At 43.5% G+C, this 25,068-nt stretch overlaps 1 protein-coding gene across 32 annotated transcripts in view; it reads left to right on the top strand.

Moving 5' to 3' along the window:
* MAGI1 (membrane associated guanylate kinase, WW and PDZ domain containing 1) overlaps window positions 1–25,068 on the top strand; it is a 683,050-nt gene that overhangs the window by 570,364 nt on the left and 87,618 nt on the right. For 16 of the 32 annotated variants that reach the window (XM_053290583.1, XM_053290573.1, XM_053290584.1 and 13 more), the window contains 4 exons: window positions 2,442–2,545; window positions 5,708–5,800; window positions 13,536–13,718; window positions 16,698–17,318. In XM_053290583.1, the coding sequence (XP_053146558.1) occupies window positions 2,442–2,545; window positions 5,708–5,800; window positions 13,536–13,718; window positions 16,698–17,318 (1,001 nt within the window). Of the gene's footprint in view, window positions 1–2,441; window positions 2,546–5,707; window positions 5,801–13,532; window positions 13,719–16,697; window positions 17,319–25,068 lie in introns of all 32 variants that reach the window. The other 16 variants (XM_053290563.1, XM_053290574.1, XM_053290560.1 and 13 more) reach the window with 2 other exon arrangements.

Below are 25,068 nucleotides of genomic sequence, written 5' to 3'. Positions count from 1 at the left end.
CCTGCAGCATGCTGATAGCTGCTGGAGACAGCCCTTAACTCATTAGTTGCACTCCTGGCAGCAACAAAGGTTGCAAACTCTACTCTGAGCTCCAAGACTCCCCTGCTCCCAGAACAGGGGCAGCTGAGTGGGTGGGCAGCCCTATTACCTTACAGGCAGCTCACCAGCCCACCCAGAGGCCACACACACACTCCGTTGTCTTCATCTACAACCTTAGAAAAGGGGGCATCCCTGAATGTAGCTGCACAAGTATCTACAAGGAGGCATGATCATCCTTCACGTTGCTCCCAGGTGCCGAGCCTGTCGATGATCCCCATGTGTAGCATCCCCAATGTCAGCTTCCCAGCAGCCCCTGCCAGCACCAGACCCCCACCCATCAGCTGTGGGCTACCATGCAGCACATAAGCAGCAGTTCTAGGGGAAAGCAATTATGCAGCATGAGGGGTAACCAGGAAGCCAGTCAGGGTGGATGCTACAGGTGGAAGCCACAGATGTTCAGATATTGAAAGCTGGGGCAGGAGAGTCTTCCCACATGGACTGGCAGTATCCGCCCCCCCACATCCTTCGCATGTGCAGTATTGGCAGCCACCTGTACCAGTGGCTGGAAGCACAGGACATCCCCATTCTCCGCAGCTCCAAAGGAGTGCTGCGCCAGGCACCCCTCCCTCACAGCAGCACCATGAGGCTGTAGTCATTCGGGATGCCCCACCCCTTAGTGCACCACCCCTCCTCCTGCTGCCTAGGCATGGGAGGTTGTGCTTTTAGGATCTACACATTGGGCAACAGTGCCCTGTGTAGGCTGCCATGGGGTCTGTGCTGCAGCTGTTGCCAGGTGCCCATGTTCTCCCCTAGGGACCCCACACCAAGACAAGTGATGGGATGGGAGGCTCCCTGATGTTCTCTCTGCAAGGAGCTCCTCATGGCTTGCACTGGCAACTTTGGGGGCATCCCCTCTGCAGAGCATCCAAACTGCTACACAGTGAGGTATGGGTGCAGCAGGGCAGCCAGGTTGCCCCGTGACATGTCTGTATGGGCACACACAACCCAACCAGTTTCTGCTTTCCACCCTTGGCAGCAGCCCTCTGAACCAACAGAGGCCATCCTGTGGCAGCAAACTGCCCATTCTCCTTGTAAGTGCCCCCCGCCATACAAGGGTCCCTGGCCCTTTAATCTTTGAAGGTGTAAATGGTATGGGGAGGGTGGATGTAGTTGCCATGAGTGACATCAATTGTTGCCAAGCACCCCCCTGGTGGGGATGCTCCCGTCTTGGAAGCATTGAGATTGCTCGTAGGGCAGCACAACCCTTTCCAGACTTCTACTTTGGCCACAGGATTCTGTGGTGCCCCAGTGGAAAGAGGGCGGGACCGTCCAAGTGGTGGATGTGGATGAGGGAGATGATGCAAGTGGTAAGCCTGGGCTTAAGGAGTCCTCTGCCTCTCTAATCTGGGTTAAGATCAAGGGACAGTTTCAGGGTCACCCAGTTTTGGACAGTCGGGGCTTAGGAGACTTTCCCTGGTTTGCATGTGCATGCAAATCTGGGTTATCTGCCACTACCAGGATGAGATGATCACGTGAAGAGGCTTACTGTGCTGCTTTTTCATGGGTCATCCAAGCATGAATGATTGGTGGTTTGGGAAGTGTCAATCTGACTCTCGCACAGGTTCACTGAAAACAATGGAGCCATAAATGCACTCAGGGAAAATTAGTGAGTCCAGTAGCAATCTTCCATGTTGGGAGCCTTGGACTGTGTTAAGGATGTAATGCAAACGGATGTTAAGAGATTGTAGAGAGACTATTAATTACTTTATTATTTACAACAATCGGATTACTTTCCAGTGAGTGTTTCTCAGAAATATTTTGCACGTTTACAGCTAATTTCAGCAATCCATCCAAAATCCTTCATTTAGGAGGAACCGTTTTGCTCATTTTAGTAGGTTTCAGCTAGGGTTATTGAGTACTTATTAACTGCTACATCTATGTCTGTGTCTTTTACATGATTAAGGCACTCTGTTGTAAGCTTTTGCAGATTTTATTTTTGAACATTACAAGTAGTTTTCTCGTATTGTGGTGATGCAGCATGCTGATCAGTTAATTTTGAGAGCCTTTCCCCCCTTTATACTCCACTTTCCCCCCTTTATACTCCACTGAGCCAAGGAATAGCTTCAGCGAATCGATTACGGTGGAGAATATGTAGTTCTGCCTTGCGTGGACCCAGACAGCATATTCCCTTCTGACTTAATCTCCTTGTTCTTGGATAAACTTCTGCTTAGAGTATTTGAAAGAACTGGCCATGTCTCTTAAAGATGCCAGGCCAGATAAGAGGGTGTGCTTGCTGTTTCTTAGCTGAGCATTTTTGCACTAAGAGCTCAGTGTCCCATAGGTCTTTGACATTTGACTTACTGAGCCTGTTGGTTTACTTAACAATGATCTTTCTTTTTCAGCCACATCAATAGGAAGACACAATATGAGAATCCAGTTCTGGAAGCTAAACGAAAGAAGCAGCTTGAGCAGCAGCAACAGCAGCAACCACCACAACCACCAGAAGGTTGGCACCCCTTGAGCATATTATCAGGGTTCAAATGTTTGCTGAATACATGTGTACTATGATAAGGATTATACTATTTAACCATATGGGTTTTGGTTAAAAACCCGACCTGCCCTCCCAAACACAGGTGCAAGAGCACCTGAGGCAGGTAAGACTAGATTTAAACATATATTAGAATTCCAAAGCTTTTTTCAATGACCTTCTTTAATGCACAATTTAAAGCTAAAAGTTAAAAAACATTCAAAAGTTTTTTTAAAAAACTTAAAAATGAAACCACCGATCTAGCAAAATATCAAACGTTTCGATGCAAGACATCATCCTCAGTGCTATACAAAGGTGGCTGAGTCTTGTTCTTTAATACAACTCCACACCATGATTCAGCTAAAGAACTGAAGGCAATCAACCAATCCTGTGCAAACAGCTGCACTTTCCTATGTGAATTTCAGTACCAATGATCAAAGGCCCAAGAGACATATGAATAAAGAAAACAAGCCCCTGCAGCCTTTGTGTAAGCTCATCTTCTATGCTTTTTGTCTGAGCTTGCCATATTGATAACTGAGAGATGGTGAAAGCACTGTGCGTAGAGGGGATGTTACTCAGTGGCAGAACACTGGCTTCACTTGCAGGAGGCCCCAGTTGTAATCCTTGACCTATCCTGTCATTGTTTTTCAAAGGCTCTCTGATGATAGTGCTAGGGAAGACCTTTACCTGACCTCTTGGAAGTAGACTCCCCATTTGGCTAGAAAGACCAGTGGTCTGACTCTGTATACTCCTGTGCTCGTATGCCCATAAATAAATCAAAATTATGCCATACGTTCCAAACTGCTTTCAGTATACACATCCCAGTAAACCAATGTATAAAGGCATAAAAAGTAAACCCAAATAAGGAGGACCTGTACAGGCTTAGACCTGGATGAGTCGTCACAGGAATGGCAAGATTTGAGGAGGAGTATCAACACCTTTCTGTACATATGTGAGACCTTTACAGATTGTGATCTTAAAGGTTGTGATTGAACGTGAGAAAGCAAGTGAGATCACTGTTTGGGGCTATCTTTCAAACCAAACATTTGCTCATAGACACAAATAGATGGTTAGTACAGATCCTGGGTATAAGTCCAGCTCCAACAGGAGTTCCCTCATAGCCCTTGCAAACACCTGGCATGCTTATGGGCCCCTGCTTTCTCGTGGTGTAGCAACACTGGAAGCAGCCCAGAATTTTTGGCTGGCCGCCACTGCCGCCACCACGGCCACAACTACTGCTGCCACTCCCCACCCATCCTCTTGTACCTGCCGCCTCTGCAGCAGCTCCACTAAGCCTACAGTTGCTGAGGCTGGCTCGCTAAGCTTTGTTGGCCACAACGTGGTATCATGACAGCATGGCCAGGCACCTGTCGCCCGGCCATGATATTATGAAACCATACTGCGGCCGGCAGACCTTCACAAGCCACCGCAGCTACTGCCAGATTAGTGGAGCTGCCACGGAGAAAGTGGCCCTGGTGGGGGAAGAGGCGGCAGGTAGCGGTGCTCAGAGTCCACAGCCCCTTGCGACTCGTGTTTACGGAACATATCCGCTCAGGGATAAATCTGCCACTGCGGCTTGCCAAAGTTAGGCCAGGGTGCAGCAGGGGAAATCCAGCTCTGACAGGAGAGCTAGTCGTTTGCTTCCATCTCACTACTACTGGTCCCATGGATGAGCAGCCTGATGCAGTGGAACTGATGGTGGCTGGAGATGAGGCTCCACAGCTGCTGGAATCACTCTGGCACTGCCTACATGAATCGGCAGGTGAGGTGAGAAGCAAAATACTGACTTTGCTCTAGGGATGTGCACGGTCCGGAGAAGTCCGGACCGGCACCGAAGGGGGGCCTTGTTTTTAGGGCGGGGAGGGCTTGCTTAGCCCTCCCGCCTCCTTGCCCCCGCCAGCGCCCGTATTGAACACTATAGGGGCGCTGGAAACCAGCCGCCCCCCCCGCCGCCGCGGCAGCGAAATAACCCCTAAAACCAGCCAGCCCTCCCTCCCTCCCAGCTAGCTGCCCGCCCGCCCCCCACCCACTCACCCACCCACCCGGTCGCTCACCCGGTCGCTGGATAAAAAGCGAGAGGAGCTCCGGCACAGAGCTCCTCTCGCTTGGAAGGCCTCCAGCAGAATGGTGGCTTGCGCGCGCGCGCATGCGCGCACCGCAAACCACGCCGTTCTCCGGAGGCCCAGTCTACCCGCCGGGAAAGTGTTCAATACGGGCGCTGGCGGGGGCAAGGAGGCGGGAGGGCTAAGCAAGCCCTCCCCGCCCTTAAAGACATACCCCCCACCCGGACCCGAACCTGGCAGGGCCGGACCGGTCCGGCAGTTCGGCCATTCTTTGGAATGGCTGCCGGACCGGTTCGGGCACACCATTACTTTGCTCTTTGGAATTGTTTTCTCTCTGGTCTGTTTTGGCTTGTCTTCAGCATGTTGGCAGTTGCTCCTGATACTGGCCTCCCAGTATCATTTCCAGAAGAATGGTGCATACTCTTTTTTTCTAACAGCAGAAACAGGCAGGAGAAAACTTTATTCCATCCATTCCGTAATGATTGGAGGAACAGGTGAATACTACTACTGTCAGGCTACATTAAGTGTTTCTGCTTTGGTTAGAATTGCTCATTCTTCTTCATTGATATAAAATAAGTGATAAAAAGCACCACAAACTCTTATGGCAGATTATACAAGCTTCTGTGTAGCTTGAAATCTCATATGCTCTAAGAGTGACATAAGCTTATGCAGTTAACATCTTCGGGGTTTTCTGTATCTTTTTTCTTCTTTCTGAACAATAAGATCAATTATCAGGTCAAATATTACCTCTCATTATCCAAATTCTCAACACAAGTAATCAGTCTTGCTATCTACTAGCTCAAGTAGGTAGAGTGCTTGTGGATTGATTGATTGATTGATTGATTGATTGATTATTTATTTATTTATTTATTTATTCATTTATTTATTTTGTGGCTCCCCTTGACTGAACCAAGGCACGAGAAGCTTCCAAGAGGGATATGCAAAGTCACTGTGTGGAGACTTGTTTAGGGTGTCAGCGAAACATGCCTGGAGTCTAAAGACAAAAACCAAGACCTTATTACGGATCTTTCCATTGTCAAACAGCAAAGTGAAAACAAGCTCTATTTTCTTTTCTCAGAATGGACAGAAGAGCACCCACCACTTGCCCCTCCCGCTGTTCCAAACCATGCTCCTAACAACCAGGAGACAGTTCGAGATGCTCCAGTACAAGGTAACACTGCAAGATGATTTGTCTGTTGCTGCATAAACCATCTTAAGATTCAGATACTGTTGTTAACTGAATTTTCTTTCTCCCTGATGAACATAGGGGCTGTAAGTCAAGTGGATGAGGACAGGTTTCACATGATTTAAGTTGAAAGAGTCACACATGTCCATGTTACTCGCAATGCCCCATCCCTATCCCCTATCCCCTGCAGGAGGTTAGACCAAGGGAGAAGGAGTTGTCATCATCCTAATAGTGGTGGTGGTGGTGATAATTCTTCCTACTCTGAACTCAATTCCTGGCTACTATGGCTCTCTGAACCAGGTATCATCTTTGGTCATGCCTCTGCAATGACCTCACCCTTTCTCCCACACTATTCCTTAAGAAGGAATTGGCTCTGTTGTCCAGGAACAACAGGCCTGCACCAAATCCTGTCCTGTGTCTTTCACTGGCTTTCAGCTTCTTCCAGAATCATCATCACCACCACTATGAATCATTACTATGGTAAAATTATTCTCCCACCAAACAAAAATACTGCCTCTACCTACATATCAGTCCCCATGGTTGTGGTGTAATATCTTCCTCCTAATCCTGGAGAATTGCCTATCACAATCAGTTAAAGGGTGTCAGATAGCAGGACTGGAAAAGACTTCTTTCTGAGACTCTGTGGAGATACTTGGGCTAGATTTGCAATTGTCTCAACTCAAAGAAAAAGGTATAATTTTTTTTAGTGTTGTAACAATCTTTGGAGGTCAGTTTTGGCAAACTTGGTGTAGTCAGACTCTGCTCAAGCCCATGACACTTGAAGTAGTATGACAAGGTACCGCTCTTCCTGCTTCCCTATTGGTATGCAGAGTGCATCACATGCCACTCTTCCCCACCCCCTGCCAGCATTTTCCTCTCCTTTAGTGGAGAAAGGAAAGGGCAGTAAAGGAAAGAAATACTTCCTCCTCCTCTGCCTGCTGTTGCTGCCTTCACTCCACTTTCTCCTATACCTTCACTTTTGAAAAGGCAGAGGACAGGGAATGGAGGAATAACAGTGATAGGCCTTCACTCTGCTCCTTCGCACTTCCTTCCACTCTCTGTTCCATTCCCTCTGCCTTAAAATCATAGAGTTCATGGGGCCCATCTAGTCCATCCCTTTGATCAGTGCAGAGAATCCAGAGTTCGAGCATCCCCAAAATATGATTGCTCAACCTCTGCTTGTTGACCTCCAGCAAGGGAGCCTTTTCAGCAATCAGGGAGCAGCAGTAGAATGTTTTAGGGTGGCAGCCACATTGCCAACATGCCAGGCAAGGGGAGCACCAAGGTAGGGAGACACACAATGAAATAGCAGAGGGGATGGACTCAGGGCGCCCCACATCTCTGCCAGTCTGCCCCACATCTGCCCCACATCTCTGCCAGTCTGCCACCTCACTGCTGTCTCATCATACCTCATTAGTTGGCTGGTCCTATATTGATTCTCTTAAAGCCATACATTTATTCAAAGAACTGGTATAGAAGCTGTTTGTAGTTACAGATCCTAGAGAACTCTGTAGCTTATGAAAATTATAACTTGGGTAATTTGCTGCCACAAGATGTGATGACGGCATTTGCTTATATGCCTCAAAAAGAGATTAGACAGCTTCATGGAGGATATATCTTTCTACAATGCTTGGCCATGATAGCAGAATAGAGCTTCCCAATTCAGAGGCGGTGTATGCCTGTATATGAATTGGTGTAGAACAAATAATAACCTTGTAGTTTCCTAGAGTTGTCTGGCCGGCCACCTTTGGCAACAGAATATTGGTGTTAGACTAGGTGGACCCTTCGCTGAATCCAGCAGAGCTCTTGTGTTCTCTGAGTGATATTAGATGAGTTGATTTGCCTTTGAAATTAGATGGACAAGACCTAATTACATCCAGCTATTAGCTGTATTTCAGTGAGACTTGAGTGTGAATATCTGTCCACTCGATTGAAACCATGGGTCTTATCCTGAGTGCCTCTGGGGCCATATAAATATACATTTCCAGATCTTCACAAGCAGAGTGTCTGTATGCAAAATAGTGTGAGGTGTTCATGCAGAGAAGACTACTTTGATATAGTTGTCACTGCAAAACATGCCATTGCTTTGTGATGCTGAATGAGTGATGTGTGAATTCTCCTCACTTTAGTTCAGAAATGATTCAGCAGTGTGTGTTTCCCCCTCCGGGAGTTCTAAACTGTCCTGTGAAGTTGGTTTCAATTTTTAAATTGGTTTAACGTTTCTTGTGCTTTTGTCCAAGGTCTGGACACTAAACACATTTCTAAGAGAGCTACTTCCTGGAGGGATTTTTTTAGTTTGGTAACCAACCTCTGTGACACTTACAAGACTTGGGGGCAGAGGAAGACAAGCTGAGTAGCCCATGGGCATTGCCTGAGCAGTGTGTCCAGAATGTGAACACACAAGAGACTTAACTTTAGAAAAAATCTACACATGTGCAGAACTTCATTTTGCATCCTATAGAGTAACTTTCGAGAGAAATCATAATCAGTTCATATTGCATCTGAGCATTATCTGCTAGGCAAATTTCATTTTCCAAACCAGGTATTCAAAGTGTTGGCAACGTCACTATCTATCTCATTTATATACCAGGCCCTTATGAAATCTCTGGGTAGTTTACAAATTAAAACACAATTGTTTTTGTTGGGTTGCATGCAGACCTTGCTTGTGCTCAAACCTGCATTCTCAAGAAGGGACAGGCAATTTTCACTGATTCCAGATTGTGATGGGTTCAGGGGGGTTGGAGAAGGAAGGAGGAATCAGTGAAAATTTTGTCCCTTGCCTTGCAGTGTGCAAGATAGTGTAAGTGGAAGGCACATTTTCAATATAAGCCATAATCCTGCATCAATAATAAGTGCCAGAAAACATGCCGGTCAGTCCACCCAACTCCACATGGAAATAGTTGCATATAGAACTGCCCTGAGATAGGGTGGGTATCCATGAAGCAAGAGATGGAGACAGGTAATTGATCCAGCTGGTGTTGGTTCAGTAAGGTACAAGCTGTGGTAACCTTCTCTCAGGTGACCCTTAGCAGTCCTTTGGGGATCACTGCTTCATGGCCTTTCTGCTGTCTTTTCACTGGCTGGCTACAGGATACAGTACAGGGGCTTCCCCTTTTCTCTGTACCTGTGTTGGGCAATCTGTTGAAAGGCAGGGCCCCATTCATACTCCTTCACCCTCCCCTATGGGTCTGCTATATTACTCCTTATATTTCATATTACTTATTGAATTATTACATTTTATATTGCTTTTTTTGTTTCGTTGTTGTGAGCCAGCCTGAGCAGTATTGCACTGGAGGGGTGGGATATACATATTTTTAATAATAACAAATATTAATATTAGGTTCTGGTTCACTGTTGAACCTGGTTCCCATTTGTTCGCTGTTAAGTCGGTGGCTCTTGGGTGCTGGCTCAGCAGGATTCCCCTCAGCTCCTTGTTGACTGAACTGGGGTCTTATTTGTCAGTGTTAATTTGTGCAGATCTAGCACTTGATTCCCTGCATCGACCAGGGGCAGGGGTTGGACTGGAGAGCCTGCCAGATCCCCTCTCTAGGATTCTAGCCTTCATGTTGAAATTGGGAAAGAAAATCAAAAGGTCGGTTTCAGGCATGAGAAGCTACTGAGAAGATAAAATGTGTTGAGAGCTCTGGGTATATTTTCTCTTTTTATTATTTTATTTTGGATTTATTATTTTGTTTTAACATTTTAATTTTATTGCTAGTATGCAAAGGGGCAAGTTTAAATGAATTTAGCTGAATATTTAACTATCAGTTCTTCAAAGATTCCCCATTGTATACTCAGCAATTTTACACTTTCAAAAATCTGTTCAGGCTCAGACAATTAGCAGCACTTAAAGCTGTTAGTCTTCTGAGTCACCCTTGAGAGTATAGTTATTTTTCACCTGATCACCTTGACTGGTGTTTGCAAATATCTATTTTTGTAAGTATTAGATTCACTCTTGCATTGTTTAATAGCAAACATATTGTCATGTATACTTCTTATGTCAACCCCCATTTTATAGATATCTTATGAAAAATAGCTAGTCTTACCAGGACAAGAGCCACCTAATGGCGCAGCGGGGAAGTAACTTGCCTAGGGAACAAGAGGTTGCTGGTTCAAATCCCTGCTAGTATGTTTCCCAGATTATGGGAAATGCCTATATAGCATTGATATAAGAAGTGATATAGGAAGATGCTGGAAGGCATCATCTCATGGTGCGCGAGAGATGGCAATGGTAAACCCCTCCTGTATTCTACCAAAGAAAACCACATGGCTCTGTGGTCACCAGGAGTCGACACTGTTTCAGTGGCACACCTTTACGTTTACTTTACCAGGACGATCTAGAATGTGTGCCAAAGTCACATTATCTGTGGTTTGTGTTTCCCTTCTATGCATTCATTTTTGAATCTCGGTATGCATCTGTGCTTGTTTTTAAACACTTCTTACATGGATCCCCTGCTTGGTTTTATCGGATATGATGCTAAGCTTTAGCTGCACATAGGTAAAAATCATTAAGTGTACCCCACTGTTGTATCCTTGGTAAACAGTTGAATATAGATTTTTAAAAACTAAATAATAATCTAAATAATAACATGTCAGGGCACTTCCACTTGACTGTGGGGAAAACACTGATTTTAAAACTGGTCAGAATATATTGTTGTTGTTGTGGCTATGGATATGGATGAGATTAAAAGTGGCATCAATTCCAACCACCAAGCATTAACTGAAGAAAGGAAATATGTTTGCTTAATGCAGTGGTTCCCAACCTGGGTTCCTCCAGGTTGCTGAACTACAACTCCCAGCATCCTCAGCAATTTATTATGGCTGAGGATGCTGGGAGTTGTAGTTCAGCAACATCCAGTTGGGAACCACTGGCTTAATGCCATGGAGCTGTCGAAAGATTAGAGTAGATGATACTGAACCAGCACCACCGGTGGTCTGATTTGGTATAGGGCATTTTGATGTGTGTTCAAAAGTGAGCTGCTTGAAAGAGGACCTATAAGAAAAAAGCAGTGTCACCTAACTTAATAATGTTTTGCATTTGTCATGGAGATTTGAATCAAAAAGATAATGTTATCACACACATCCTTTTATCAATGCATGTATAAGATTTTGTTTGTTTATTGAATGTATATGCCACCTAATATAAAAATCTCTAGGCAGTATACAGAATTAAAACATAATATAAAATATAAAAAATGTACAATTCATAAAAAGATAAAATCATAATAGATAAAAACACATTAATAACACACTGAAATTTTAACAACTGAGTCTCAGTTGAAGGACTGGGAAAACAGGTACGTCTTCAGGGTCTTCCTAAAAGCAAACAGAGAAGGAGATGCTCTTATTTCAACAGGGAGTGCGTTTCAAATCCCTGGGCAGCCACAGAGAAGGTCCGGTCCTGAGTTGCCACCAAACAAGTTGGCAGCAACCGTAACGGGACCTCTCCAGATGATCTTAATGGGCGACAGGGTTCACAACAGAGAAGGCACTCTCTTAAGTACCCTAGACCAGGGATTCTCAATGTTGGGTCCCCAGATGTTTTTGGACTTCAACTCCCATAATCCTCAGTCCCAGTGGCCTTTGGTTGGGGATTATGGGAGTTGAAGTCCAAAAACATCTGGGGACCCAACGTTGAGAATCCCTGCCCTAGACCTAAGCCATTAAGGGCTCTATAGGTAATAACCAGTACTTTGTATTTCGTTCAGAAACATATCGGCAGCCAGTGCAGTTCTTTTAGAATAGGTGTTATATGGTCCCTTCAGATAAACCTAGAGACCAATCTGGTTGCCACATTCTGAACCACTTGTAGTTTCTGAACTACATATAAAGGTAGCCCCACATAGAGTGCATGACATTAGTAAAGCCTAGAGGTTACCAGCATATGTACCGTCATTTTAACGTCATATGTCTCCAGAAATGGATGTATCTGGTGTATCAGCTGAAGCTGATAAAAAGCACTCCTGGCCACAACCTCAACCTGAGAAACCAGGGAGAGCTTGGGATCCAGGAGCACTCCCAGACTACGAACCCGATCTCTTAGGGGGCTTGAAAACCCATCCAGAACAGGCAGACCATCTCTCAGACAGTACCTCCATCTTGTTTGGATTCAACTTCAGCCTGCTATCCCTCATCTAGCTCAATATCACTTACAGGGAGGCACTTACGGGGGGTCATGCCATTTCCTGATGAAGTTGATATATGGAGAAATAGATCTGGGTGTCACCAGCATATTGATAGCATCCCGGACCAAACTTCCTGACAATCTCTCCCAGCAGTTTCATGCAGATGTTAAATAGCATTGGAGACAGTATGGAACCTTGTGGAACCCCACACTTTAGCTCTAGCTTTTCAGAGCAATAGTCTCCAAGTGACACCATCTAGAATCTGCCAGAGAGGTAGGAACGGAACCATTGTAAAACAGTGCCACCCAATCCCACCTCCTTCAAGCCACCCATCAGGATACCATGGTCAATGGTACTGAAAGCCTCTGAGAGATCCAGAAGGATCAGCAGAGTCACACTCTCTTGATCAATTGCCAATTGGAGATTTCATCAGGCCGACCAAGGCAGTCTCAACCCCATAGCCCACCCAAAAGTTAGTCTGGAAAGGATCTAAATAATCTATGCCATCCAAAAGTGCCTGGAGCTGAGAAGCAACCACTTGTTCAATCACCTTGCCCAACCAGGGAAGATTAGAGACAGGACTGTAATTAGTTAACTCTGAGGGATCCAATGCAGGTTTCTTCAAATAAGGTCTAATAATAGTCTTCTTAAGACACCCTGCCCTCCCTCAGAGAAGCATTTATGATATTTACCAGACCCTCTCTGATAATATGACTGCCAGATGGGCAAGTTGGGCAAGGGTCAAGAGAGCAGGTGGTGGGCCGTACAGTCTGAAGCAGTTTGTCCACATCTTCAGAAGTAACAAAATGAAAATGATCCAATTCAATCCTACAAGAGGGGTTGCTGGGCACCTCTACAATAGATTCTGCAGTAACTGTGGAGTCCAGTTCAGTGCGAATACAACATATTTTATCTGCAAAAAAGTTGTTAAAAACTTCACAGCAAGTGACAGATGGTTCCAGGTTCAAATTCAAGGTGGAAGGGGCATGAACTAGCCCCTTCACAACCTTGGACAACTCAACTGTATATACACATACATAGCAACACCAGTAGAAAAAGAGAAGCAACTCTCAGGGCCACTGCAGCCCCCTGAGCCTTCTGAAAAGGCATTGCCAAGGATCAAAGGACCAGCAGTGGCATCGAGGATTGCTTGTGCTCTTTTATCCTGACATTGCTGTGAATGCGAGCCAAAAAGAATAAGAACAGTATTGATAGTATTTTGCAAAAATAGATGATGCAATGGGAGCATACTGCAATAAAACTAGAACAACTTCCAAAGGAGCTTTTGATTAGAATTTGGCATATTTTTTTTTCCAATTAAAAAATTAACATTTTGTAATTAGATTGTGTATTACAATGCCATATTTTCCCACTGAATTGAATGCTATTACATATTGCTTTGGTAGGTCCCAGACAAGGAGAGAAGGTTATAGGAAAGCATTTCAACTGAGTCTGCTCCTTATTCTACAAAGTTGGTGACAGAGGTTGGGAGATGAGATAGCAGAGATGTATGTTGTTCTGGGCTGGGTCCACCCCACCCCACTCCATGCTTCTTTCCATTGCATATCTATGAACATCTAACATTTTCTTAGCAGGAAAACCATTTTTCACACGGAACCCTTCTGAGCTGAAAGGAAAGTTCATTCACACCAAGTTGAGGAAAAGCAGCAGGGGTTTTGGTTTCACCGTTGTTGGAGGGGATGAGCCGGATGAGTTTCTTCAGATAAAGAGTTTGGTGCTTGATGGCCCTGCGGCTCTAGATGGCAAGATGGAAACAGGTATCAGTATGGAGGAAATAATGTTTGCATTTTGCAGCTTTCCACTCTTGTAAATACTAACCTGCAAAGATCATGGAGAGCCAGTGTGGTCCAGTGGCTGGAGCTGTTGGATTTTTAGACCGATTGAGGTCAAGCATGAGTTCAGCCATAGTCTTTTAAGTGGCCTTGGGCATGCTTATTTGCCTTGGCCTCAGATCTATATATGTACAAAAGATGAATTTAAAAACACCTGAAAATAAGGACTTCATAGCACTCAGAAGTGCTATATAAATTTTTGGCTACTGAATCAATAAAATTTTGATATGTGACAGAATTAAGTACATAGGTTTGTCACACCCTTCTGTAGCTGGTAGGTAACTCTATTTGCAGCTGCAAGGGAGTGAGGTTTGAAATGCATGAAAATTTGCAAGGATAGACAGTTACTTGATGATAGTTTTCCTGCAGCTGCTGGAGGTTTAATTAGATGTTCTGTCTCAGAGCAAGTCAGTAACTTGGAAGTTCAGTCCCTTATTGTTCTGCATTGTTCTGTTATCCTAACCTAGATACTGGACTGAATAGAGTAGCATGCATACTAGTGTAACATGTGGATTAAGGGGTGATCTTACCAGAGTTGTATTTGTAATTACTTCTTCTCGAGTGCACTAAAGCTAATTCAGGTAAAGAACAGTATTACTATAGAGCATCTTTAGGCCTGAGAGAAGCAACTTTATATTTAAAAACATCAAAGTATGTTGTGGCTTTTTAAAGACTTAGTTTATTAGGGCACACCCTTAGAAACCCCTCCATCACACAGACATGCCTAGAAGTGGTCTTATTTATTTTATCCACTTGCTCACAGTGGATGAGTTTTCAAATTGCAGTTCTGGGCTCAGCCTAAGGTCAGATCTGAAGTTTCACACATGCAACAGGCCTTCCAACCCCACCCTTTTCACCTAGTATACTATACTACTACTAGTAGTAGTACTACCACCACCACCACCACCACCACCAATATTTATATTGAACTATATTTCTCAATGCAATTTACATATAAAAATAATACATAAGTTGTTGTAATCTTAAAAGCATGGAACTTTGGAAATAGTGCCCAGAGGAGCATGAGAAGCAGTGTTCCCTCTAAGGCAAACACATGCGTGCGCACTGAAGTTTTTGGATGTCTGCTCAGTTAATTTTAGATCCCGCTCAGATAGATTCAGGACGGTCCCACTCTGAATATACATGCACACACACTCCCTTGATATTGCTGCCCAGAACAAAATTCATTCCACGCACAGATGAAAAAAATTAGAGAGAACGCTGAATGGTCTGAGCCTTCACATGTACACATGCAAGTCCGGGAACACAACAAAAAAGTTTCTTTGGTTTTTAGTCTGGGAACCTAAATAATAGCCCTGCACAAAGATTTGATTTCAAAGGGCCAAAGCCTAATTATGTGCACATCATCTTTGGCCCTACATGGAGGCAGCTGCTCCCACCAGTTACCTCTGCGCAGAGGGTCCTGTGCCAAGGTAGAGAAGGCCTTTAAAGGGAAGCAGAACCACAGTGAGATCTTGGAAGATGTGCAGGGAGCACTGGGAAACATAGTCCTTCCCTGTAGTTCTGTAATTCTTACCAGCACCCAATGTAAAAGGACTACATTTCCCATTGCTCCCCATGTGCCTTCCAAGAGATCACTATCCACACTAAGCTGGATGTGTCTATCCATCTCAGGCTGCAAAACGTCCCCTACCCCCTACCCAAGAAAAAATCTTCTTTCATACCCATTATACCCAAAGCTGCAAATAACCTATTATGGAGATACATTTAAAACCATGGAAGTCAAGAGGCAAGATTTTAACAACTCACCATGTTTAATCGATGTAATAGAAGAGTTAATACATCCTTTGTAGCATGCACACACCCCACCAGTCCATTCTAGTAATGAAGAAAAAGCTCCTACCTTCTTTAAAAGTACTTGTATTTGATTGGTCATTCTGTATTCCCAATAAGTTTATTATCTCTTCAAGAGCCCTTACCCTTTGTAAAAGTTTCATTGTTATGGGCATATGGGATAATTTCTATTACAAAGTAATTTACAATTTATATTGCATTTGTTCTCGCCTCCATTCTGTGAAGAGCACTATTATTACCACTTTACAGATGAGAGGTTGAGGATATGGAAGAGTAACATAGCTTTGGTGATCCAGTGATTCCACTGCTAATAAATTTGAACCCAGATCCAAGTCCAGCATTCTGTAAACTAGACCACACTGGACATGTTGCCAATTACACACAATTCTGTATGGATCTTCACTTGCTTTCTTATTTCTCCCCCCACCCACCCCAAGCACTTGCATTTTGTGGTGCAAGTGAAGCCATGTGAGAGGAATTATTTTTACATTTTTATGCCTCCCTGAAGTGTATCAAGTTCATCCACTACTTTCATTGACTATCATTCACATGCAGAAAATGTGTGCGTGCATACACGTGTGTATGTGTGTGTGTAGAAGTGTATGTATATACTGGTTGAAATTCAAAGAAAAATGCAACTAATTCTGCATGTCTAAGTGGCTTTGGACTTCTGTCTTCTCAAATAGCAGACCCTCCACTTCCTATGACTAACGGCAAAACTGAGTTTGAACATGAGATGACTTTCAAAATTGCTTCAGATACTGTGGGGTGTGTCTACTGCTCAAAGAGAAGCATTAAAAAAAAGAAAGAAAGAAATCATACCAAGCATACTTTTGGTGCATCTAAGTTAGCTCTTGGGATCTTGATTTAAAATATCTCTTTATTGCATAAATATGGTAGCTCTGTCAAAAGAGTAGTCTGAGCAGATAAATGGCATTGCTGACCAGAGGACTGTTGAAAAATGGAATAATCTTTTACAGAGCATCAAAACTGTACTTATTTGATAGGGGTTTTGAATATGCCAAGACATGTTGAAGCAACTGGATTGAGTGTTTAATTTCACTTACTTTTGAACAATTTATTCCATAGGGGACGTTATTGTCAGTGTGAATGACACATGTGTGCTGGGCCATACGCACGCTCAAGTTGTCAAAATCTTCCAGTCAATTCCCATTGGTGCCAGCGTGGACCTAGAACTGTGCCGAGGCTATCCTCTGCCTTTTGACCCAGATGATCCCAACACAAGCCTGGTGACGTCTGTGGCCATTTTGGATAAAGAACCGATCATTGTGAACGGTCAGGAAAACTACGACTCTCCAGCAAGCCACGGTAGTAAAACGGGGAAAGTAAATGGGATGAAGGAGCCGAGGCCTAGCAGTCCTGCTGAGGTTTCGTCAAATGGATCCCACAGCTACCCTAACGACACTGTCTCTTTGGCTTCTTCTATAGCAACGCAACCTGAACTCATAACTGTACATATAATTAAAGGTCCCATGGGCTTTGGCTTTACTATAGCAGACAGTCCTGGGGGCGGAGGACAGAGAGTGAAGCAGATTGTTGACAGCCCAAGGTGCCGAGGCCTGAAAGAAGGGGATCTTATAGTTGAAGTCAATAAGAAGAATGTGCAGAATCTTACTCACAACCAAGTTGTGGATATGCTGATTGAATGCCCTAAAGGAAGTGAGGTGACATTGCTTGTTCAGCGAGGAGGTAGGTCCAAAGTGTTTAACTTTTTCTTGAGCACTAAACCGTGCAAGTAGCTTACAAAATATATGTCATGAATACACAAGTAACCTACATCTGCTGATAACCATATGTCCTTAATCTAAATTATCTTTTTTTTAAAGAACTGTGAAATGACTTTCTTAATGTTTCAGCTTTATTTTCAGAGAGTTGCAGAGGAGATTAAAGTTAATATAAGATTTAGAATATGCTAAGAAGCATGTTCTTATTGCTGGTAGTGGGATGGTTTTACCAGCTCAATACTGTGTTTTTCCACAACATAATGTAAGCCTTGTATTTTATTTTTATGCACCTGTCCCTAGTGCGTTGGTAAAGGAAATGGCACAGACTGTTAGGGGCAAACTACACTTTATGTAGAGTGTAGTTTTGCCCCCTGTGCTTGTTTTCTAATGAGAAATAGCAGCTGGCAGGAAGCTTTAATGCTTTCCCTCTGCCATGGTCCTCATCCAAATCGGGCTCCCCACAGCTGCTATTTCCCCTGGCTCCTGTTGGCACCAGTAGGAGCTCCTTCCCTGGGAAAGCAGCAGCCATGGCCGATCCATATTGAGCCCCCACCCCCACCTGCTATTTCTATAATGAAAACAAGCATGCAAGAGCCAAACTATGCATTTAACATAACATGCCACTGGGCCATTATTCTTATCAGAAATAACATGAGAAATGCTGTATTAAAAAGGTTACTTTTATTAGAATTGTAGATGACATTTATCTTCCTCATTATGCATCTAGAATATGATGAGATGGTCTGAGCAGAAGCTTTAGGTATCCAATTTTAATGAGAAACTGAAATGGTCAGTCAGCTGCTTTTTTATTAATGAGTCTCATTTCTGTCTTACCTTTGATAGTACCATTTAAAATAGGTTATCTTATTGTAGATTGATAGTAAGGGAATTGCTGTGACCTTGCTTCAGTCCCCATACTGTCTGCACAACAAAATTGTCTTGAAGTTTAGTTTCTGATTACATTTTCTATCCATTGTGATCAACCATCTTTCTTGGTAAAGGAGAGGCCACCAACTCCAAATCTTCTCCCACAATGTGCACCTGAACCAGCTGCAAAGAAAAGGGAGAAGGTGATATACACTCTGCCTCAGAATTAGCAGTCTGGTCCCAACGCTTGCAAATCTCTGGTCAGCTCTTGTGCTTAAGAGTTAGAAGTCTCCTTTCTCTGTCCTCTGAGCTGATTAGGCATAAATAAAAGCTCTTGTTACACCCAGCTTCCTCCATCCTTTTGGTTTGGCTTCCTCCTCTAATACAGTAAATCGCAAAGGATGTTTCCAAATCCTTTCCTTTTTCCCTAACCCCAAGGCAAGAAGCAGGCACCACAGCTGCTAGCATTCACTTTGTTCCCATCTCATTCCTCCTCTGCACTACTTCCTGCCCGATAGTGTGTCTTTCTGACTTGAAGGTATACAAGGGAGGTTGTACCTGCCTTCTAGGGTTTTTAAAATTATTATTATTTTATTAAATTTGTATACCGCCTTTCATTAAAAACAATCTCAAGGTGATTATGCCATGGGTGACCCTACACCTTCCTTGCACAGTGTATAACCTCTGTTGCCATACTTGAATAGCTGAGAGATTTCAAAACCGGTCTGCCCAGTAAAGCCTTGTTCTAGATGTCAGGTGTGCTGACAAGTCACAACTATAGATTAAATCCTCAGCAACCATGACTCTTCCGTCTTTGAGTTTTCTAACATTTTTTTAAGGAGATAGTGATTTCTTAGTATACTATAGAGGGACATTTTCACAAGGCTAATACATGAACAACGTGGGGTGCAAGTCATCTCATGATAACCCACCTACAAGTTGTGGCTACATGTTATGAGGGGAGAGTATATCATGATAGGTTTTGTAGAGAAACTTGAGTATGTAGTACACCGCTCTGGGCTCCTTGGAGGAAGAGCAGGATATAAATGTCATAATAATAATAATAATTACTATTTAAGGAATGGTTCATATGGAACCGCGGGTCCAGTGGACCTGCAGTTCCATGCCCCCCTCCCCCAACGCTCTGATCTGAGTTCAGACCTACTGCGTTCTCACTGATTGTTGTCAGCGAGACTGCAGAGAGGCAGGGGAGCTGGCTTTGCAGGCTTTGCAACTCCTGTTTGAGGAAAGCCTCTTTAATCTCTAGATTTGACATAATGGAGGCACCACCAAAATGCAGTTATCGGCAGAGTAGCTCACTACAAACCAAAGGTAACAATTACAGTTAGGGGAGGGAAACCGCGTGTCCATTTTCTCTCTTAACTGCAGTTCCCCCAGGTTCAAACATTTGGGTAGTGAAACTGGAGGTTGAATGGAGCTCCAGTTTCATATGTCGTCTGAACTGGCCCTATGTATGCAAAGAGACAGCAGGCTTATTTCTGCCCACATAGAGGTGGTTCTCAGAAAATGATTTAGCATGGTGACATTCTCAGAGCATGAGCTATGAGAATGAATAATTAGAGATATGATTTCTCTTTAAAATAATAGGACATGTTTCCAGTAGATCCAAAGTTCTAATGCTACTCATCTGTTTTCTAGACTTCTTTTACTACCTTTCCCTCACATTGCTTATGCCTGTGGGGGTGACCCGATGCAAAGGGCAACAGGGCTCCCGTACCTTTTAGTAGCTCTACAGACAAGCCAATGTTGTTATGCAGGGGCGAGAAAAGCTTCACCTGCTGACAGTTCCTTCTCCACATGACTGTTTAAGTTACAGTGGCCCAGTTCTGTCTTTCACACCTTTTTGTAGTCTGCTCCTTTAGCAGCGGTGTTCATACCAGAGGGAGAGCTGCTTCGGCCGCGCTGCGAATGCGGTGCTGGCCAGAATTTACTCGCAAACGGGGATGCAGCCCCATTTGCGGGCAAACCACGCCCCCTGCATCTGATGTCGGACGCTGACGTGACATATGGGCCGTGGCGAGGGGGGCCGCGGCAGTGAGCTTTACCCGAGCTGCCTCTGGCCTCCCTCCGCACCTGAGACTGCCTCGTGAGAGCCAGCGTGGTGTAGTGGTTAGAGTGCTGGACTAGGACCGGGGAGACCGGGGTTCAAATCCCCATTCAGCCATGAAACTAGCTGGGTGACTCTGGGCCAGTCACTTCTCTCTCAGCCTAACCTACTTCACAGGGTTGTTGTGAAAGAGAAACTTAAGTATGTAGTACACCGCTCTGGGCTCCTTGGAGAAAGAGCGGGATATAAATGTAATAATAATAATAATAATAATAATATTTCATTTTGCTGTGTTTCCTCCAAGTGTGTTTGGTTCACCGTTTACTATCCTACAGGGAAAGAGTATCTTGAAGGAAGTAACTCTTCTAGTTGTCTTGCTATCCTTCTCCCTCTGGTGTCCACTGAAGAGAGTGCTAGGGAGAAGCCTTGCTTTCAGGCATTTGTTTTATTAATATGCCATTGGAGTTCAATCAGGCTTCAGCAGCATCCTCCACTATGGCGCAAGAGGCTGGTGTTCAGAGTTTTCCAAAGGATTTGTCAGCAGTGGTTACTAATCAGGCAGAAAAATATCAGAGAGAGATGTGTAATATATGTGAAAAGCTCAGTCAGCTGCAAGCCACGGGTGTACTCTTGACAATTTTTCCTCATTGTTAAAATGCAAGGCGTAGCCAGGGAGACAGCAGCCTGTAAAATATGTATAATAATCTAGGCTTCTGATAATTAGATCACTTATGACAACAGACCATTACTGCTGCTATTAGCTTAAGGAATGAAGAGTTAGCAATAAAAGAGATCTTATAAGTAAAATCAGCATCAAGAAGTTTCTGCTGCAAAAATAAAATCTTACAAACCACATTACTGTGAACCATTGTGAACCGTCCAGGGACCTTTTTGTATGAGGCGGTATATAGATGCACTAAATAAATAAATAAATAATAAAATTATTGCATGTGCTTTCTTAAAATTAATCCTATAATAAGGCCTGATTCATACTTTGCAATAAGCATGGCAAGGTGTTGGGATTGATGTTTTGAGTAAAGCTATTGCCTATGCTATTTGTCTTAACTAATTTCAGCTATACTATCAGAATTCCCCAAATTAGAAGTTTCAGTACCTGGCTGAAACCGAGCCATAGCGAGAATTGCAGAAACACCTTCTTGTATTGGGCAGCAGCTGTGCAGTATATTTTTAAAGCATCTATCTCTTCATTTACAATTTATGAATCAGTTGATTGGTAGAAAAGATAAAGTAGCAGTGATGGAGTGAACTCAACTGGTCAGGCTTGGAACTGAGCTCAGACAGCTATACTAATTTCATAGTATATACTAATTATATACATAGTATATACTAATAGTATATACTAGGAAATACTAATTTCAGTCCTTCTCAAATACTTGGGGAAATAGTTTAGATTACTCCGAGCCCAGTTCCATGCCAAACTGGGCCCAGTTTCATCTAATGATAGAACACAATCTCCTTCCCTCATTAGTGGAGATACAGCAAGGTCTGACCTTCCCCAACTTTCCCCCAAGTGAGCGCCAAACCTATTTGTCTGCCTGCCTGCTTCCGACACCCTTCTTGTCTACTTGCTTACATTACTCCCTGTAATACTTGCTTACATTACTCCCTTGTGTTATCCTCTTCCATGCATTAGCTTACTTGCCTCGCTGCTTCTGCAGCAATAGTAGTGGAGCATGCCAAGTAGCACTGGGAAAACTTCATTTTTCAGAACATCTGGTGCTTGGCTCACAACCATAGGACTGTGCTAGGTCTTAGAGAGAGATCTCTCTCCCTTGTTGAAGCAGCAAGTGGGAGGGGCTGAGCAGTGGAGACTTGGTGGGATGGCAGGTTATGTTCTGGTAGGGATTAAGATCTATACTGGAAAAGAACTATTGGGTCAGTCAAGCCCTCTTCATAGTAGAATCTAGTCTTGTGAGCTATCAAGATTTGTGTTTCTCAGCTAGGAAATACTAATTTCAGTCCCATTGCTTGAAAGAAGTGTGATCTAAAAGCAAGGCACATTAAAAAAAAACTTAAGACCACCTAACCCCCAAATCCCTCTTTATTGTGGGCATTGTTAGAGGCTGCTTTGGAATGCTTGGCACTTCTAATATTTGCTAAACTTAATACTTCCTAAACAAGTTGGAAATAATTATTTATCAAGTCTTTCCTCATGTAACTGTTATTTCTGTATGTGCATTGTTTAGGGTGCCTTTAGACTTTGCTGAAATAAACATTTCCACCTGAACTGGATGCCAACCTGACATAGAGCACTATTGATGTATAGGTGTGGCACAATATAAACATGGCATTTCACATGTGCTTGGCATATTAGAATTGGCAGGTTCCTCCTATCCCAGGGCTTGCTTTAGTTAACTGGAGACAGCTATGGCCCCTTTCGAACGCAACAGGAAACCAGAGTTAAAGAGCCTGAGGCTGACTTTCCTGTACATACAAATTTGTGAAACCTGGGTCGCATCAGAAAAGTAACCCAAAGTTTCCCTTCCCAAACTCCAATTTGAAACCTCAGGCTGTAGTGAGTTTTGCTGCTCCTACCTGAGGTTTGCTGCTACTTGCTTTACGTCTGAATTCAAAACTGCAGGCTGCGTTGGTTGTAATTGGAGTTGTGGGAAGAAGCTCCTTTCTCTCTGGCTGTGATTAGCTGTTGGGGCTGACCTTCATGCAGTCTCCCTGACTACAGTTTGGTTCCTTTCTGTTTCATCAGAACGTATAAGCATGTGGGGTGGGGAAAAGGGCGGAACCGTGGGTCCATGGACCCTCGGTTCCACGTTACATGCACATGGGGCAAGAGTCTTGACTGAATTTAACCTGGGTTAGAAGATGGCTAAAAACTGCAGTAAGCTAATATGGTGGAAGTGCTCTACTCCTCCTCATTACCACCTTGGTGTTTTTGTTTTGCCTAATGTTGGCACATAACCAAGATCAACAACTGTCTGAGAACACTATTAATGCCAGCCTCTCATAAAAGAAATTTGTTTACAACCATTGGATGTTTTGCACATTGGTTTTAGCACATTAATAGAGTCATTTGGGGATTGGGCAGGGAGCTAGCTCGTATGTTCCAAAACGTTTTGCAAGTCTTGCTCAATAGCATGAGTGCGCAAATTGTGCACTGGCATTTCTATACATATTTGGACTTTTCCTTTATATTTCCAGTTAATGGGAAAACTAATTTAGGCATAATGCATTTTGCATGGAATTCAGAATCAGGATTCACTATCAGGCCAGCCCAGTGAAAATAGACTCTCAGTTCTGTAGTGACTTTAAATTTTGACTTAAATTTCAGACTCATTAAGCAAAAAGTAATGTGAATAATACACTGGTTACTGGTCCAATTTAATTCAATTTAATGCCAGTTGTTGAAGTTGTGCAAAACCTGAGAGTATCCAATCGTCTTGCCCTCACTCTGCAAAATTGTGTGCGTTAAATTGGGGAGGGGGCACCAGCAGTTTGCACTCTGATTGCTACCACCAATGAGTTCTCCTCATAATTCTGCCCATTTGTGCTGCCCAAATCACTGCAATACCCTTTCCACTTTTCAGCCTTCAAACAAGGTGGCAAAGTTGAGAGGCAATATCTGCTCAGCAACAGCTTCACTGCATGCACACAAAATGAAAGACACAAGTGTGTGATTGTCATGTGGCCAGCATTTCTTACATGGAAATCTTTTCCGTGGAGGAGTACTCCAGTTCTGGAAGCAGCCCCTGCTCTTCTCATTGTTTCTCCCTAAGAAATTTATCTTTCACAGTGACATCAAATAGAAGCAGGTCCAGTTGTGACTTGCAGAATCTCACGCATGACTAATAGATATCATCTTCAACAGCATTAACCACCCATTAGTCAATTGCATGGGGAGAAGGAGGAATTGTCACCAAAACTGAATCTGGCAACCAGTTTATTTCTGCTGCTTGACAGGTGATTCAGAGCAAGCAAAATTGATTATTAACTAGTACATCCTGGCTGTTGTATGAGATCACTGCCCACCAACAGCACTACAGATATGAGGCGGTACAGAAGAGACTGGAAGCTTAAATATGTTAGGTTTCCTTACAATTCTCCCTGAAATTGGGCAAATAGGATTTTAAAAATATTACCTCCTATTTAACAATATACTTATATGGTCCAGTCATACCATTAAGCCCAAAGCCAGGTTGTTTCATGCATGTTCTTTATGTCATGTCAAAAATCTCAGATCATTTTCTAAAGTTATAGATTGGTAGAAACTTTAATGGAATGCTGGGGAGGCAGTTGTAGAAAATTTAAGCAAATAGGCAAGTAATGTAATTGAGATGGGAAAATAAGTTTAGCTTGCAGGGAATATAATATAAATGAATTTTCTTTCTTTTTCATAATGAGCCATTTTGGAAGGGTGGTATATAAATCCAATAAAATAAAATAAAATAAATAAAGCTGGTGTCATGCAACCTGTGGAAAACCTAGGAATGCAGCTGTTGCTTGGTTGTGGTGATGGTTCCTTAATTAAGTCATTGAAAGGGAGAGGATTTTCTGCTGCAAAATTGACCAGAAGTGTCCATAAACTACTTTAGGAGTGAAGGAAAGAGTGATCAACTGAGTCTGTTTCTGTTCTGTTAGGACAAAGCATTTTGAATAAACCCCAGGCATGTTGTGACAAATTCCAGAACAGTAGCTGTGTTCGTTGTGGCAGCAAAAGTAACAAGGACTCTTGTAGCACCTTAAAGGCTATCAGATTTATTGAGGTATGCACTTTCGTAGACTAGTGTCCACTTCTTCAAATGCA

This window comes from Hemicordylus capensis, chromosome 2, assembly GCF_027244095.1.
Source record: "Hemicordylus capensis ecotype Gifberg chromosome 2, rHemCap1.1.pri, whole genome shotgun sequence".
NCBI lineage: Eukaryota > Metazoa > Chordata > Lepidosauria > Squamata > Cordylidae > Hemicordylus > Hemicordylus capensis.
Note: the sequence above shows the minus strand (reverse complement) of the source record. Positions and strands in the feature narration are given on the sequence as shown.